The sequence below is a fragment of the Phocoena phocoena genome, chromosome 1, assembly GCF_963924675.1.
Source record: "Phocoena phocoena chromosome 1, mPhoPho1.1, whole genome shotgun sequence".
Taxonomy (NCBI): Eukaryota; Metazoa; Chordata; class Mammalia; order Artiodactyla; family Phocoenidae; genus Phocoena; species Phocoena phocoena.
Genome location: NC_089219.1, coordinates 947,697 through 962,135, shown reverse-complemented (window position 1 = coordinate 962,135; position 14,439 = coordinate 947,697). Strand labels below are relative to the sequence as shown.

The 14,439-nt window shown below is 63.9% G+C and overlaps 1 protein-coding gene across 1 annotated transcript in view; it reads right to left on the bottom strand.

Annotated features, from left to right (window-relative positions):
- The window catches only part of PRKCZ (protein kinase C zeta), a 98,672-nt gene extending 96,786 nt beyond the window's left edge, over window positions 1-1,886 (bottom strand). Inside the window, exon 1 of the mRNA XM_065893537.1 lies at window positions 1,816-1,886. Within this exon, the coding sequence (XP_065749609.1) occupies window positions 1,816-1,886 (71 nt within the window). The remainder of the gene's footprint in view (window positions 1-1,815) is intronic.
- Window positions 1,887-14,439: the final 12,553 nt, after the last annotated feature.

Here is a 14,439-nt window from a genome sequence, read left to right as displayed (position 1 = left end):
GGGGGAGGGGAGAGGAAGGAGGGGAGGTTGGGACGGGAAAGAGGAGGGAAGAGTATAGGGTGTGGCCTCATCGCTGGGAAACCAGACTCAACAGGTCACATTTCCCCCGGTAACCAAAGCGCTCTCCAGGGGCCCAAGCCCGGGGAGGGGACGGACAGGCAGCTCAGCCAGAACTCCCTGGGGCTCCCTGAACTCTGCCCACGGCAACTGCCTGGTCCGCCTTCCACCCCTGGCCCAGTGCCTACTTGAACTCCTCCTGGCGGAAGGCTGGGGGTCTGGTTCCCACCTGCCCCCTGGCCTCTCCGGGTGTGGACTTCCTCTCACTAAGGATCAACTCTGATTTTCAGTCACTTGTTGCTCTATTCCATGGTTCCAGGAAGGGAAGAGGACTGTCTCTGCTGTACGACAGCAATTCCTTACCCTCAGTGAGCCAAGACCCTCGGACCAGCCGAGGCCCAGGACCTGGCTGACACCTCACCAGCTTCAGTCTGCAGCCCGCCTTGCCAGCCAAAAGACAAGACCCCCTCAGCCTCTTCAGGTGGGCTGGCCAGTCGTTCCCCCCCAGAAATCCTTCTTCTGGGGCACTGCCACCAATTCCCTTTGCTGCCCCCTCCACTGCGTTCCCAGGTGGTCAGGCTGAGGACAGCAAAGCGGGCAGGAGAGGCCTGACTGACACCCCAAACAAGGTGTGCTCCCCAGCTCGAGCCCGAAGCCCCTCCTCCGGTGCCACTACAGCCGAGACCACCAAGTTCATCTGCGGAGCCAAGGTCCGCTCCCCTCCCCACTCCCCGGCAGAGGCGACCCTGGGAGCAGCCAGGTCCGATCTGGGGGCTCCCGGAGACCAACACCAATGGAAAGAAGCAGCAGCAAAAGCTCCTACTTCTCCTCCGACCTCAGTCTGCACTGAGCGCGCAGCGCGGTCCCGGCCGCTGGGCGCAGCCCCTCCCCCCCCCGCCCCCCCCCCCCCAGGGCTGTCCCGACGCGACCGAGAGTCCAGCGAGCGCTCTCTGGGCCGGGCCAGGCGCTCCGGTCACTGACCCCTGCGGGCGCCGGCTCGCCCCATTTCACAGGGAGGCAGGTCGAATCCAGGCGCCCAGCGCGGACGCAGGGCCCCAGCCCTTCCAGGCGCCCTCCGTTCAGGCAACCAGCCGGCTCACCGCACCTGCCCTTCACCCGGTCATGAAACGGTTCTGAAACTGAGACCTGGTCGGGTACATTGTAAAAAGTTTAGGAAAACCTCGGTTTTTAAAACCTGCCAGCAATCTTCACAATTTGACAAAAACTTTCGTCTTACAGGCTGTGGCCTGAATGTTTCGGCCAACTTTCCAGGGAGAGTGTCAACACAGGGCCCGGGGCTGCGGGGCGTGCCAGACGCCCGCCTCCCCTCCGGGCAAGTCCCAGCCCAGGAAAATCTCGTCGGGGCGAGGAGAGACCCGCATGGCCGCGCGCTCCGAGCTGGGCCCGGCGACCCCGAGCTAGGGCGCCGGGGGGCCAGTCCGACCCCACCCTGCCCGCGAACTTTCCCGCCGGTGACGTTCAAGTGCGACCGGAGCGCCCGGGGCCGCCTCTAGGCGCTGGCGCCTCCGGACCTCCCGGGACGCCCCTGGGCCCGGAGGGGCCTCGCTGTCCCCTCCCTCCAGCGCCACGGCCGGCTGCCCCCAGCCCTCGGCCTCCCGAAGCTGCGACGACACGGTCGCCGACGGCCGGCGCTGTCGGGGGCAGCTCCCCGCGCCCGGCTCTGCCCTCGGCCCCGCCGCCTCGGCGCACACGCCCCCCAGCCCCGGCCGGGCCCTGCCGTCGGGCGCTCGCGCTCACCCGCTGTAGTGCGCCTTCAGGCGGACGCGGCCGCCGCTCCCGTCCATCTTGCGGCCGGTCCTGCTGGGCATGGCGCGCTCCGCCGGCCGCCGTCAGCGCTGCGCCCCGGACGCTCGGGCCATGGCGCGGGGCCCCAGCGGCCGGGCCGGGGCGCAGGTGGGGTAGACGGCGGAACGCGGAAGGGAGCGCGCGGCGCGGGGACAGATGAGCACCGCTCCGGCCAACTCCGCGGAACTTGGCGGCAGGCGGGGCGGGGCGGGGCGGGGCGGGGGCGCGGCCGGCGCGAGCGCGCCGGTGGGGGCGCGCACGGAGTCCGGCGTCAGGCCTCGCGGGGGGCGGGGGGTGTCCGAACATGGCCGACCCGAGGCCCAGCCGGCGGCCAATCGGCGGGGCGGGCGGTCCCGGGGCGGAGGCGGTGGCACCTGCGGCCAATGAGGTCGAGGAGGGGCCGCCACCTGGGCCAATCCCCGGGGGACCCCGCGGCCGCAGCCCAATGGCGCGGCGCGGGGCGGACTACCTGTCGGGCGGGGCACGGCCCCACCTGGGGCCAATGGGGGCGCGCGCGGCCCGGCTCTGCCCGGCAACCGACGCCCCCTGTCTGCCACGCGCGCTGGCCCCTCGGTGAAGTGGGCTCCCCGGGCCGGGGTTCCCAGGTGGGGCCCCTGCGCTGCGCGCCCCGAGAAGTTGTTGGAAATTCAAGCCTTCGGCCCAGCCCAGACTCGCTGAATCGAAACTCCAGCAGTCTGTGCTAACAAGCCCGGGTAAACCGGGTGAGCGCGAGTCTGCGAGCCGCTGGGCTAGGGGACGGCGGGGACGGGTCGCCCGTGACGAGTGCGGCCCGCCGCTCAGACCCTGGATTCCGAACGGCGATCGGACCGCGTGACCCGCGTCCGGCCAGCTTACAACTGCGGAGACAGACTGCGAGGAGCAGAGAACCCAGCGAAGGTCACGGCCGGCAGGTCGGGGCTCAGTGGGTTCTCCCGGCCGCAGCCGCCCTCCTCCTTCTGCGGAAGGTTTGTCTACACTCGCTAGCCTGCTCCTCTGCTCCAGTTCGCTCCTCGGTTCGGGACAAGGAGGCTGCGTTTGTCCAGCTCGCCCGTGACCTCCACTTCTGAATCCACATCCTCTCTGGGTCTTCTTAACACGGTGCGTTTGTTCCGGACTGTCGCCTTAGAATACTATCCAGGCCCGCACCCACCAGGTGCCTGCATCCTGGGCCCATCCCTTACTGGTTGCATCCACAGGGGCCCAAATCTGCAGTCTGTGGGATCTCAGCTGGGCACCAGGTGCGCACCCCGGGCTCAGAGAATCTACAGACCCCTCATCCCTGCCGCCCCTGCCAAGGCCTGTCCTACTCTGGGCCACACCCCTGTTGCCTCCCTCCCCTTCCCCACCCCACCCCGTTGGCAACCTCTGACCACCCCACCCCACCCCCGACTCCAGTCCCGGCTAAGCCTTCACCACTCTTCACCTGGACAATTGTAAGGATTTCTCATTCACTCTTTCATTCCACAGAGCTTCCCGGCGCCTCCTAGTACAGGGTGCTGGTGTCCCTGGAGAACCACATGGACATAGTCCCTATGGTCATAGGACCCATATTCTCCCTAGAGATGGACACAGAGAAACCTGTTGACAGCCCACCTCTCACCTACTTAGGGTGCTGTGAACTCTCCGTCCTAAAAAACAGAGCCCTCTGCGCCCCATAGCCATCCACCCACCTGCCCATTTCTCTGCTCTTCTCTACAACAAACTCCTGCCCAGAACTTTCTGCAGCCCTTATCTCCACTTTCTCTTTCCTGCCACTTTCTCTGAGGCCACTGTCACTACCACCTCCTGTGTTTTAAGTACACTGCCAACTGTCAGCTTTTTCTGCATTGACCCTTGGCAGTGTCCTCACCCTAGGACGCTGCTGTCTCTCCCCTGTGCCTCTGCCGCTTCCTCGTCAGCCTCTAAATGCGTCCCCACCGCCCCCGCCTCAGTCGTGGGTGCTTCTCAAGCCCTTGAGCTGCTCGTGTCCACTTAGGGCTCGAAGTACCATCCCAAGCTCAGATGGCCCCGCTGGGCTGATTCCCCCACCATCACACCTCTCATTCCGCCAGAGCTCCCCGACATGCCATCCTCCACCTCAGGGCGCCCACCCCTTCCTTCCTCATTCTCACCTCAAAACTCCTGGGGTTTCCTTTGCTTTCTCTCCCTCTTACACCCACCACCATCTGCAGATCCCGGCAGCTCCGGGTTCCTGCCATGTCGATCACCTCCACTGCTGCCACCTGGTCCAACCTAAGTCCATCTGTGTCCATCTCTCTGGTGTTCAAGACCTGCAGTGGTCTGCATCGTCCTCAGGGACCCCAGGCCTTTCTGCCCAGTCTCGCGCCAGCCTCATGTGGCTCTTTCCACACCGGCCCCCTGGCTCCCTCCTGGCTCAGGGCCTTCGCACGTGCTGTGGCACCTTTGCCCAGACCCACACTTCCCTTGAGTCTCTACTCAACATCCCTGACGTCCGTGTTAGTCTGCTCCCGACCCCACCCCGTGGGCACTCCTCCACGCCCCGGCGTGGGCACCGAGTTCCCTGGCTGTCAGGTGCATGTGGAAGGGGAGGGGTCCGAGGGTTTGTCATGTGAGGGGAGCAGCATGGCGCTCACAGGAGGGAGCAGGAACCTGTGGCCCAGAGGTGAGTGTGTGGGATGCAGCGCCCTGTGCCAGCCCCTCACCTGGCCCCACGGCCAGCACTGTGGCTGTGTCCCCTGGGCCACCGGGAGCCCAGCCTGGCACACGGCCTTGGGCACGTCCTGACGGGCCGAGGAGAGCAAGACGTCCCACAGCACCACCCCCGCCCCCCGTCCCCCCCCATTCTGACTTCCTGCCTCAGAGCGTGGTGAGGGCAGAGGAGGAGGGGCCGGGGGTCCAGTCCTTGATGCCCTCTTCCCCCTGCTGGCAGCACGGGCTAGCGAAGGTCCCTTCTCTGGGCACCATCTCCTGGACATGCCCCATCCAAGGCCCCACCGGACACAAGAGCCCTTTCTAACCAGGGAAGCCCTGGTCAGGGTAGGAGCTCCGAGCATCCCAGGTGGCCCCATGGGTGCTGGCCGCCGCCTGCAGACCTGAATGCCACATGGGGCCCTCTGTCCTGGAGTCTGGAAGCTGGGTCACCCAGTACTGGTGAGGAAGTCCGAGGGGGGGCCAGTAGCTGCCTGCTCAGGGTCAGGTGGGTTTGGAGAGTGGGGCCTCTGTTCCCCATGGGCGTTGGGGAGGAGAAAGGCGTATTCCGGGAGGGGAGGGGTCCCCCACCTCGTCTAGCCCCAGGCCCGGGTGAGGGCACATGGGTTGCCTGCGGTGCCCAGAGCACTTCCCTGAGGCCGCCGGAGAGGGGAGGGTGAAGGACCCTCCCCCTACCAACAAGTTCTGCAAAACAACGACCTGCTGCCCAGGCCAGCAGACCCCCTCCAGAGGGCAGGGCCACTGAGCCATCCCTCTCAGGGCCTCGAGGACAGAGGGCTTGGTCCCGACTGAGCGACAGGCAGCTGAGCCTGCCTGGCATCCACTTCTCGCCCTGCATCCTGGCCACGGGCATGGGGTGTTTGGGTAGTTGGCGGGGTTGGGATCCCGTCAGCCTGGGTCACCGCTGTATCCCCACCGCATCAGGCATCTGGCACACCTGGAATGAATGAATGAATGAACAAATGGGTGAAGACCCCTCAGAAACGCTGGGACCAGTCGTCCTCTTGGGAGCCCGGGCCTGTTCTGGGGCCCACCCGTCGGCAGGCTGCAGCCTAATGATGTCACCTGGGGCGGAGCGGCAGTGACCCTTGGACGGAGGCACAGGCGGGACAGACCCGCAAGGGGCCCGGCAGCTGAGGGCTGGTCCTTTTCACTCTGGGCACTTTCCGTATTTCCCAATTTTCCACAAAGCTCTCATATACTTTCATGATCACAAACACCTATTATTTCCAAAGTGAAAAGTACAAATGTGTGTTGTTATTAGCCGATTATAAAAGTGACGATGGCTCACTGCAGAGGTCCGACAGCACGGCAGGTGCAGGGAGAGGAGAACTTCCCCCTGCCCGGCCCCCCCACCCCGCAACACAGCCGGGCCTTCTGCCCCTCCTGTCACCTGTCACCTGGGACCCAGGGCAGGGCTGCAGCCTGTGCATCCCACCCGCTGTGGGACCGCGGGGAGGAGGTGGGCGGGGCCGGCAGAGGGCAGAGTGGGCCCCCAGCGTGTGGCTCGCCCCCTGATTTTCTTTGTTAAATGTTCTTTCTGAGTACTTTCAACAACTTTGAGCTCCTCTAGGTGAAAGGTGAAAGGCAGCTGGAGTTTACGCTCGGTGAGCCTCATCAGACAGAGGCAGAGTCTCCCGTGGGGGTCGGTGGTCCCTCCCGAGGGGTCCTTCTCAGAACCCCGTCCGGGGGCCTTCCCCATCAAAGCTCACAGGCGGCGTCTGTGCCCACTCAGCGCTTGGGGCTGCCCAGGAAGAGGTGACAGCCGGAGCCAGCATCCCGCCAGGCGTGACACTGACCCGGGCGGGGCCTGGCGAGGAGCACGCAGGTCACGGGAGAGCCCGCGACGCCCGCGGACAGGCGCTTGGCACGCGCAGCTGTGGGGGGGATGGGCCGCAGGTGTTTCCTTTCTTCGTCTCGGATCTCGGGATTTGGAGACACGGGTTCGATGTCAACATTCGTTTCACCTGCTCCTTCATTTATTCAAGGGAGGTCGACTGCGGGCCGACTGGGCGCTGCACCCTGGCGGGCGACAGGTCACAGACCTGGCAGCTTGGTCGGAGAGAGCGAGGTCTGCCTAGGGCCCGGAAAGGGAGGCTGGCTGTGGGGCCTGAGGGCGGGAGGGGTGGGGCAGGAGCAGAGGGGTCCGGGCGGCCCGAGACAGGCCCTGGGGGCCCAGGGAGCAGGACGGCTTACGGCGTGGGGCAGACCCGGGGGGGGGGGCTGTGTGTACCCAAAGGGCTTCCTTCAGGAGAGGGTGACGGTTTCCCCCCCGGCACTGCCGGCATTTGGAGCAGGTGCGTCGCCGCGGCGGGGCCGGTGCCTTGCGGGGTGTGGAGCCGCATCGGAGCCCGCCCCCCGCAGGCGCCTTCCCGCGGGCGCAGTGCTGCGCGTTCCCGGCAGAGGGCGCGGCGGGGACACGGCCGGAGGCGCGGAGCTGCTCGCGGGGTCCTGGGCGGGGCCGGAGTCCAGCCCCGGGAGGGGCCGCTGCAAGGTCACCCCTCTGAGGACCTCAGCCCTGTCTTCCCCCTGCAGTGGCGCGTTCTCAGCTTAACCGTCAGTTACACTGATGGTCCCTGTTTCAAAGCACGGCGAGGCTTGTCTGCGGGTTGGACCCAGACAGACAGTCTCCGTGTGCGTGTGCTAGAGAAGGTGCTGGGAGAGGCCGCGTCCGCAGAGGCAGGAAGCAGGGACCGGGGGTTGCTGTGTCCAGGGCTGGAGAGGGGCTGGCGGGACCCTGACTGCTTGCCTGGGAGGGGCTGGAGGCTGCAGAGCCAGGCACTTCCCACACGTTCATGGCTGAGCCTCACACTGAACGGGTGAGGACCGCGAGGCAAGGCACCCCCAGGGTCAGACCCTGCGCCAGGCATCACCCCTAGGACGTGCCCCGTTCTCTGGAGGAGGACACTGAGGGTGAGGGTGGCCTAGTGCTTTGTCCAGGGTCTCAGGGCTGGGACCAGACCTGCCCAGGCCAATGGGGACAGGCGCACATCTCTCCTTTCAGGCCAGGCGTGCCCGCAGAGCAGGGCCTAGGACAAGCAGGTCGGAGCATCGTGGAGGGAGGGGCGCTTCCTGTCCTGAGGCCGCTGGGAAATGGAGTCTGTCCCGCTTTCCTGTCCCCAAGTCGGCCTGGGATTGTGTTTACAACCCAAATCGAGCCTGCCGTGCCGGCAGCACCCAAAGAACGGTCACCATGGCAATACGGAGCAAGCGCTATTTTAGCCACATGAGGCATCACAGGGAGACACGGTGGCAGAGCCGAGACAGGTCTCCCACTCTCCGCCCGAGCTCCTCGCCCATCCTCGCCTGTCCACACCAGGCCACCTGCATCAGGACTCACCGGGCTGAGGTGCCACCGCCTCGCTGAGCCCGCCCGTCAGAGCGTGAGGCTGCGGCCCCCAGGTGGGCGTGGCCCGAAGCCCAGCATTGCTTCTACACTGCTTGCCTTTAACCCCAGCCTGGGGTTGGAGGGCGCGCAGAAGGCCCCCGTCCAGCAGGGGAGGTGCAGCTGGGACCACCTTCCAGAGACAAGTGCACAAAACACGTCTGCATCATTGGGTCCAATCATTCCACTTCTGGGAGTCTGCTTTAAGAAAAGAACTGGAAATGCAAACGTTTGCAAACCAGCTGTCCCCGTGTCAGCTGCAGGCGCAAACGTGGGAGGTGACCTGCCTAGCCACGGGGTCCGCATGACCTTTGGATGGAAAGTTGCACACTCATAGGCACACACACATGCAACACAACACACAGGTCCATGCGTGTGCAAACACGTGCACACACCCGAGCTTGTGCTCACCCGGGCCAGGCAGGAGCAGCTCTGCCAGGACCCCTGCTGGGTGGCCCCAGAAGCCAGCAGATGGACAAGCAGGGCCCCGTCCAGCGGGGCCGTTCAGGCGCCTCTGCCCGAGGGAAACGTCCCTGCTCCCCCACGCAGGGAGAAGGTCACCGGGACCTTGTCACCCAGGGTCAGGAGCCTCCTGTGGACACAGGGCCCTGGCTGCCGTCCCCAAGGGAAAACGAGCTGCACCCAGAGGCAGCCCTCTGCCCTCTCTGACCCCCGATGACCCTCGCCGTGGAAGAGCAGGTGGGGTTAACACTTGCTTTCGGGATGGGACTTCACTTCATCTCTGCAGCTCCCACCCGGGTGGGTAGGTGGCTGAGGCTCTGCAGCCCTGGGAGATGCAGCACCTTCCAGGGTCCAGCGCAGATCCCAGGGCAGGCCCCTCCGTGCCCATCTGCCCCCCATCCGCACGGCGCCTCAGGGGAGTCCCGAGAGCTGTGCCTTCAAGGTCACCCTGGGGGGAAGCCACCCAGCCTGGCCAGACGGTTCCCAGGACTGCTCGAAGGCCGGGCCTGGGGCGTGGGGCCCTTGGTACCTGGGAGAGGGGGGCTGCGGGCACCCCAGGCCAAGGACACTAAACCCACAGCTACCCCATCCAGGTGCTCGGGCACCTGGGCCCACCCAGGGAGGGGCCACCTTAAGGGAGGCAGCCCAGGTGGACGCCACGTGCACAGCAGGTTCCGTTATAGGAGATGAACTTGAGGTCCAGTCACCAAGTATTTTATACCAGGCAGAAAACCCTGCCCCTTCCCCTGCGGGGACAAGTCCAAGCTGTGTGTGCAACAGACCTCCTTGGAGAGACAGTGCAGGACAAAAGGCAGGTAGCGTCTTGCTCATAAGATGTGCAGAGACCCAGAGTCCCGTGGAGCGCAGTCTCCCAGCAGGAAGTTGGGACATGGCTTCCTGACTTGGCGGGACCCAGCAGGCCTCCCAGGAGGGGTGTCCTGCTCTCGGTGTCCCGGCTGGCGACCCTTCCAGGCCTCTGCCTTGTTGTCCTTCAGCTCCTTGGCCTCCGTGGAGCCCCAGCCTCTCTCGAGGGTCCCCTCACTCAGCCTCAGTGGACCAGGGCGGGCAGCCCAGAGGCTGGACCACCCGCCTGGTCTGATCGCACTGTCTGGCCTCGCCACTCCACCTCTAAATTGTATTGAGTCCAGAATGGGGACAGGGGTGTCCCTTCTCCCGTGTGTCACACACCACTTGCCGTGCTGGTACACCAGCTCCCCGAAAATCAAAGCCCCGGGTATAGTGTTTGCCCAGTTCCACGGCGTGAATTCACTGAACTTGGCATCAGGGAGACGTGTACACATCAGCTCCCGTGAGCCTGGGGGAGCCCCCTCCTCCTCCCCCATCCTCTTCTCCTTCCTGCAGCCCCCTGGGCTGGGAGAGGGGGGCTCTCGCATTTCTCAGGACGGACTCTCCTCCGCAGGGCAGCACGCCCTTCCCCACCCCCAGCATCTCCTAGAAGTGCCCTTGCTGTGCTCAATGGGACCTAAGAGATTGCAGGGAATTTTCAAGACACAGCCCAGATTGCAAGTGTACTGTCTTCGCTGCAAATCCTATTTCGAGTATCTAAACCCAAACACTAACCTTTTGTGTGTCTCCTGTACCAGGCTAATCGCCTTGCAGCCCAGCAAGACGTGTGCCTTGGGCCAACCAATAGCCATAAGTAGCACCTACTGAGTGGGACAAGGTACAGACACCGCTGTAGGTGCCTTTTATTAATTATAGCAGTTAATGTTCACGACAACCATATACCATCGTTTCCCCATTTAACAGGTGACGGTCCCTGGGGCAGGCGGGTCACTTGCCCAAGGTTACACGACCTTGCATTCAAGTCCGGAGCCCACACTCTCAGCCGCTGTGTGTACAGGACTTCTCAACCAAGGGGCCATACCTGGGGAGGCAGGACGCGCTCATTTTCCCCCAAACGATCACCCTGTTACCCTGGGAATCCAGAACCTCCTTGTAGCGGCTCTTGACACCTGGGCCAGGTCCCCTCAGCTCACTTCCAACCTCAGAGCAGCAGCGGGACAGTCCCCGAGCTCACGGCCAGCATTCCATCTCCACCGCTGTCCCGCCTGGGACTTCCTCTGACCTGCTCAGCCTGAGGTGGGGCAGCCTGAAAGGGTGGAGGCTTAATGTCCTGGGGGGGGGGGGGGGCAGCCCTCGGCCGGGGGTGGGTGTGGGGGGAGGGGACCCGGCTGATCCATCCTCAGGGGACCGTGGCGAGGGGCCCCTCAGAGGGGCTCCGGGGATGGAAACCCCACCCTGCAGAGACAGCTCAGTAACCGCACTCCACTGGCTTTTCCTCCTCCATCTCCCCACCTTGCTTGCTCCTGTGTCCTGGGGTCACTTCCCAAGGTCACCCCGGACACTGAAGTCCTCGCACAGATGCTGCTTTTGGGTCTTGGAAGAGTCGTGGGGTTGCCACTCAGTGGTGTCATGACAACAGCCTGGCTTCGCTGGTGGAACATGGGAGGTGAGAGGAGGCCTGCATACCTCCCTCTGCTGCCTCTGGAGCCGACCGTGGCCTCAGGGCAGGCGGGGAGAGCCAGAAAGTTCTCCAGGCCACCCTGTCTCCTGCAGCAAGATGGCGGGGGGTGCTGACCGTCAGGCCCCAGGTCCAATCCTAGGTGAGGCGACAGACCCCCCCGAGGACGGCCCGCGCGCCTCGCCAGGCCTCTCGAGTTGAGATCAGGACGCTGATGGGGGGGAATAGTGCCTGAGGTGCGGGGTCCTTAGGAGTGAGTTCACCTGAGGGTCTCGTACCCCCGAGTTGTATCCCGCTTGTTTGTGGGAAAGAGGCTTCCCTTGTCAGGGGTCCCTAAAAGTACATCTGAGATGGATGCCTTTGCCAAAGGGTGCTTGTTGTATGAGTTTTCTGTGGATGCTGTAACAAAGGACCACAAACCGGAGGGGTGCTTAAGACAGCAGAAATCTATTCCCAGAGTCTGGAGGCCAGAAGCCCACGATGAGGGTGTGGGCAGGGCTGGTTCCTTCTCCAGGCAGCAGGGAGGATCCCTGCCAGCCTCTCCCTAGATTCTGGTGCTTTCCTGGCCATCCTTGGGCTCCTTGGCTTGTAGACACCTCTCTGCCTCTGTCTCTACAAGGCGTCTCCCTGTCTCACTGTGTCCTCTTTGTAAATAAGGACACTAGGGGTTGGATCTAAGGCCCACCCTGATCCCGTAGGACTTCATCTAAACCCACATCTTAACTGCATCTTCAAGGACCCTATATCCAATATCACACACACAGGTACCAGAAAGGAGGACTTAACACATCTCCTGGGGGACACGACCCACCCCACCTCTCACGCTCTTCAGACTCTTACCCACCCCCCACCGCCTTCCCTCACTGCATCCAGACCGACAGCCGGGACGGAGTCCCAACAGCCTGAGCGGGCGTATGTATGGAGAACCTGTGGCTCGCGGCTCACACGTGCTTGGCCGTGTGGGAGCAGCTGTGGAAGGTGTTGGATTGGGGGGCGGGGGTGGACATAAGGCTGGACAGGGGACAGTTTATTGATGTGGGAGCTCACCTGTGACTAGGGGTGGACCGTCTGCGAGAGGTGGCACCAGCCCTCATACAGCGTGGGTCACTGCACCAAGAGGTGACCTTAGCGAGCAGAAGTGCCGGCCAGGGACGGTGCGGGGCAGGGGGAGGATGCCTCTTATCATGGCCCCAGGCTGGCCACAGCCGTGGCACGGACTGTGGCTCGTTCCACTAAACGTCCTTGTCATTTGTTGCTGTTGCCGTGAGAGCTGCCACCCTGAAGGACCAGTGCCACCCTGAGCAGGCGTGAGCGCCGTGGGGGTGACTTCTGGCAGCTGCCCCCAGTGTAAGGTGCAGCGTCTCCTGCGCCCTCCAGAGCGTCAGGGGTGCCCTTCAGCCCTGGGGGTGGGAGTTGGTGGTAAAGCCCCAGACCCTTCTTCTTCAGAAGGACAATTTGGGGGAATTCCCTGATGGTCCAGTGGCTAAGACTCCACACCCCCAATGCAGGGCGCCCGGATTCGATCCCTGGTCAGGGAACTAGATCCCACGTGCTGCAACTAAGAGTCCGCATGCAGCAACTAAAGATCCCGCGTGCCACAACTGAGAGCCGGCTCAGCCAAATAAATAAATGAATTTTTTAAAGAAAGGACTATTCGGGGCCCGCTCCCCAGGGCTCTGCAGGGGTCCCCAGTGGAATGGGACCTGGTGGCTGCTGCCTCGTAGCAGCCGAGTCACTGCTTCCTTGTAGACTTTCCCTCCCTCCTCCGTGCTCCCGACACCCTGCTCCTGCATCTGGGGTGTCACCCTCCGTACTGGGTTAAACGGCGTCCCCCCCAATTCACGTCCACCCAGAACCTCAGAATGTGACCTTATTTGGAAATAGGGGCTTTGCAGCTATAATTAGTTAAGGTGAAGTCACCCTGGATTACGGAGCCCCAAATCCGACGACAGGTGCCTTTACGAGAAGAGGAGGGACACACAGAGAGAAGCCACGTGCTGACAGAGGCAGAGACGGGGTGATGCGTCCATCAAGCCGAGGGGCGCCAGGAATTGCCAACAGTGCCAGGAACTGGGGAGAGGCCAGGGACAGGCTTGCCGTCAGAGCACCCAGGAGCCCAGCCTGCCCACACCTGCATCTTAGACTCCTGGCCTCCAGAACTGTAAGAGCATGAGTTCTTCTTTTATCTTTTTCTCTTCTTTTTTGGCCGTGCTGTGTGGCTTGTGGGATCTTAGTTCCCCAACCAGGGATCAAACCCAGGCCACAGCAGTGAAAGTGCAGAGTCCTAACCACTGGACCACCAGGGAATTCCCTGAATTTCTGTTGCTTTAAGCCTCCCAGCCTGTGGCACTTTGCTACGGCCACTCCAGGAAACTAATTTCCCCCCAAATAAACTTCCTCTACCAGGTCCTTGTCTCAAGCTCTGCTTTTGAGGGAACCCAAACGACGCCCCCAGGTGTGGGCTGCCCACGGTGAGGCCTGTGCCCCACTGGAAGGGGGAGGGGTCAGTGCTGGTCTTCCCCCTGCTACAGGGGACGGAAGGGACCTGGGGCCCTGCCTCCTCCAGCCTCGGGGAAGAAGCTGTCCCAGGCTCAGGGGAGCATTTAGGAGTCTACGTGGGCCTCCACAGGAGAACACAGACAAGGAAGCTGACAGCCCCCAAAGACCGTCCCTGCTGGAATGAGGCGCACGCAGAGCCCAGGCCACCGCCCCACCCGGCCACCTGGCCCCGGTGCCCCGGCTCAGGAAGCGCTGCCACCCCTGCCCAAGCCAGCTCCTCTCAGCTGCGAACCTTGATCCGCCCTGGCCTTCAATCTGCTCGTGTCATCAGCGCCGGAATAGAACTCGCATTTCAAGAGCATCAGCCCTTCCCGTCCCTCTTCCTGGCCCTGTAAACATGTGGGCAGAAATAGCAGCCTGCAGGCTAGAGGGAGTGATTGCCGGTTGCAGAATTGAGTGAAGGCTCCTGCCCGGGCGGGCCTCGCTGCGTGGGTGCCCAAGGCGGCCACAAAGCCCAGCTCGAAATAGCTCCCTGTGGGTACCGCACAGCAGAAGGAGGGCAGCCTGCGAGCCGTGAAGAAGGCGGGGGGGAGGCGGGCCCCGGGGCGGGCAGGGTCCTGGCAGCGGACCCAGGTGAGCACAGCAGTTCCGGGAACCTTGAACCCACCCGCGCATCCGCCAGAGGCCCCAGTGGAAGGCAGGCCTTAGGGCAGGACCCCGGGTGCCAGGGGCGGGGGTGCTGTGGGCGGTCTCGGGCCCAGCCCAGTAGCTTCAGGACGCCATCGGGGCCTGGACGTCCCATCCCCGGGCCACTCTCCGTGTTCCAGGAGGAGGGAGCAGGGACGCTGCTGCAGACACACAGGCCAGAGGGCGCCCATCTGGGAAGGGGAGAAAGAGGCGTCACTGGCCTCTTGTCAGAGCTGGCCAGGCATGGCCTGGGGCCCTGGCCGACCCAGATCCGGGCTCTGCCGCATCTCGGCCACCTGCTTTCTGCTGCTCCCACGTCAGTCACTCTGGGGCCCGGAGGCCCTGCTCCCTGGGCGGTCCTGCCCCCTGGGACGAGCCTGCCCAGCCC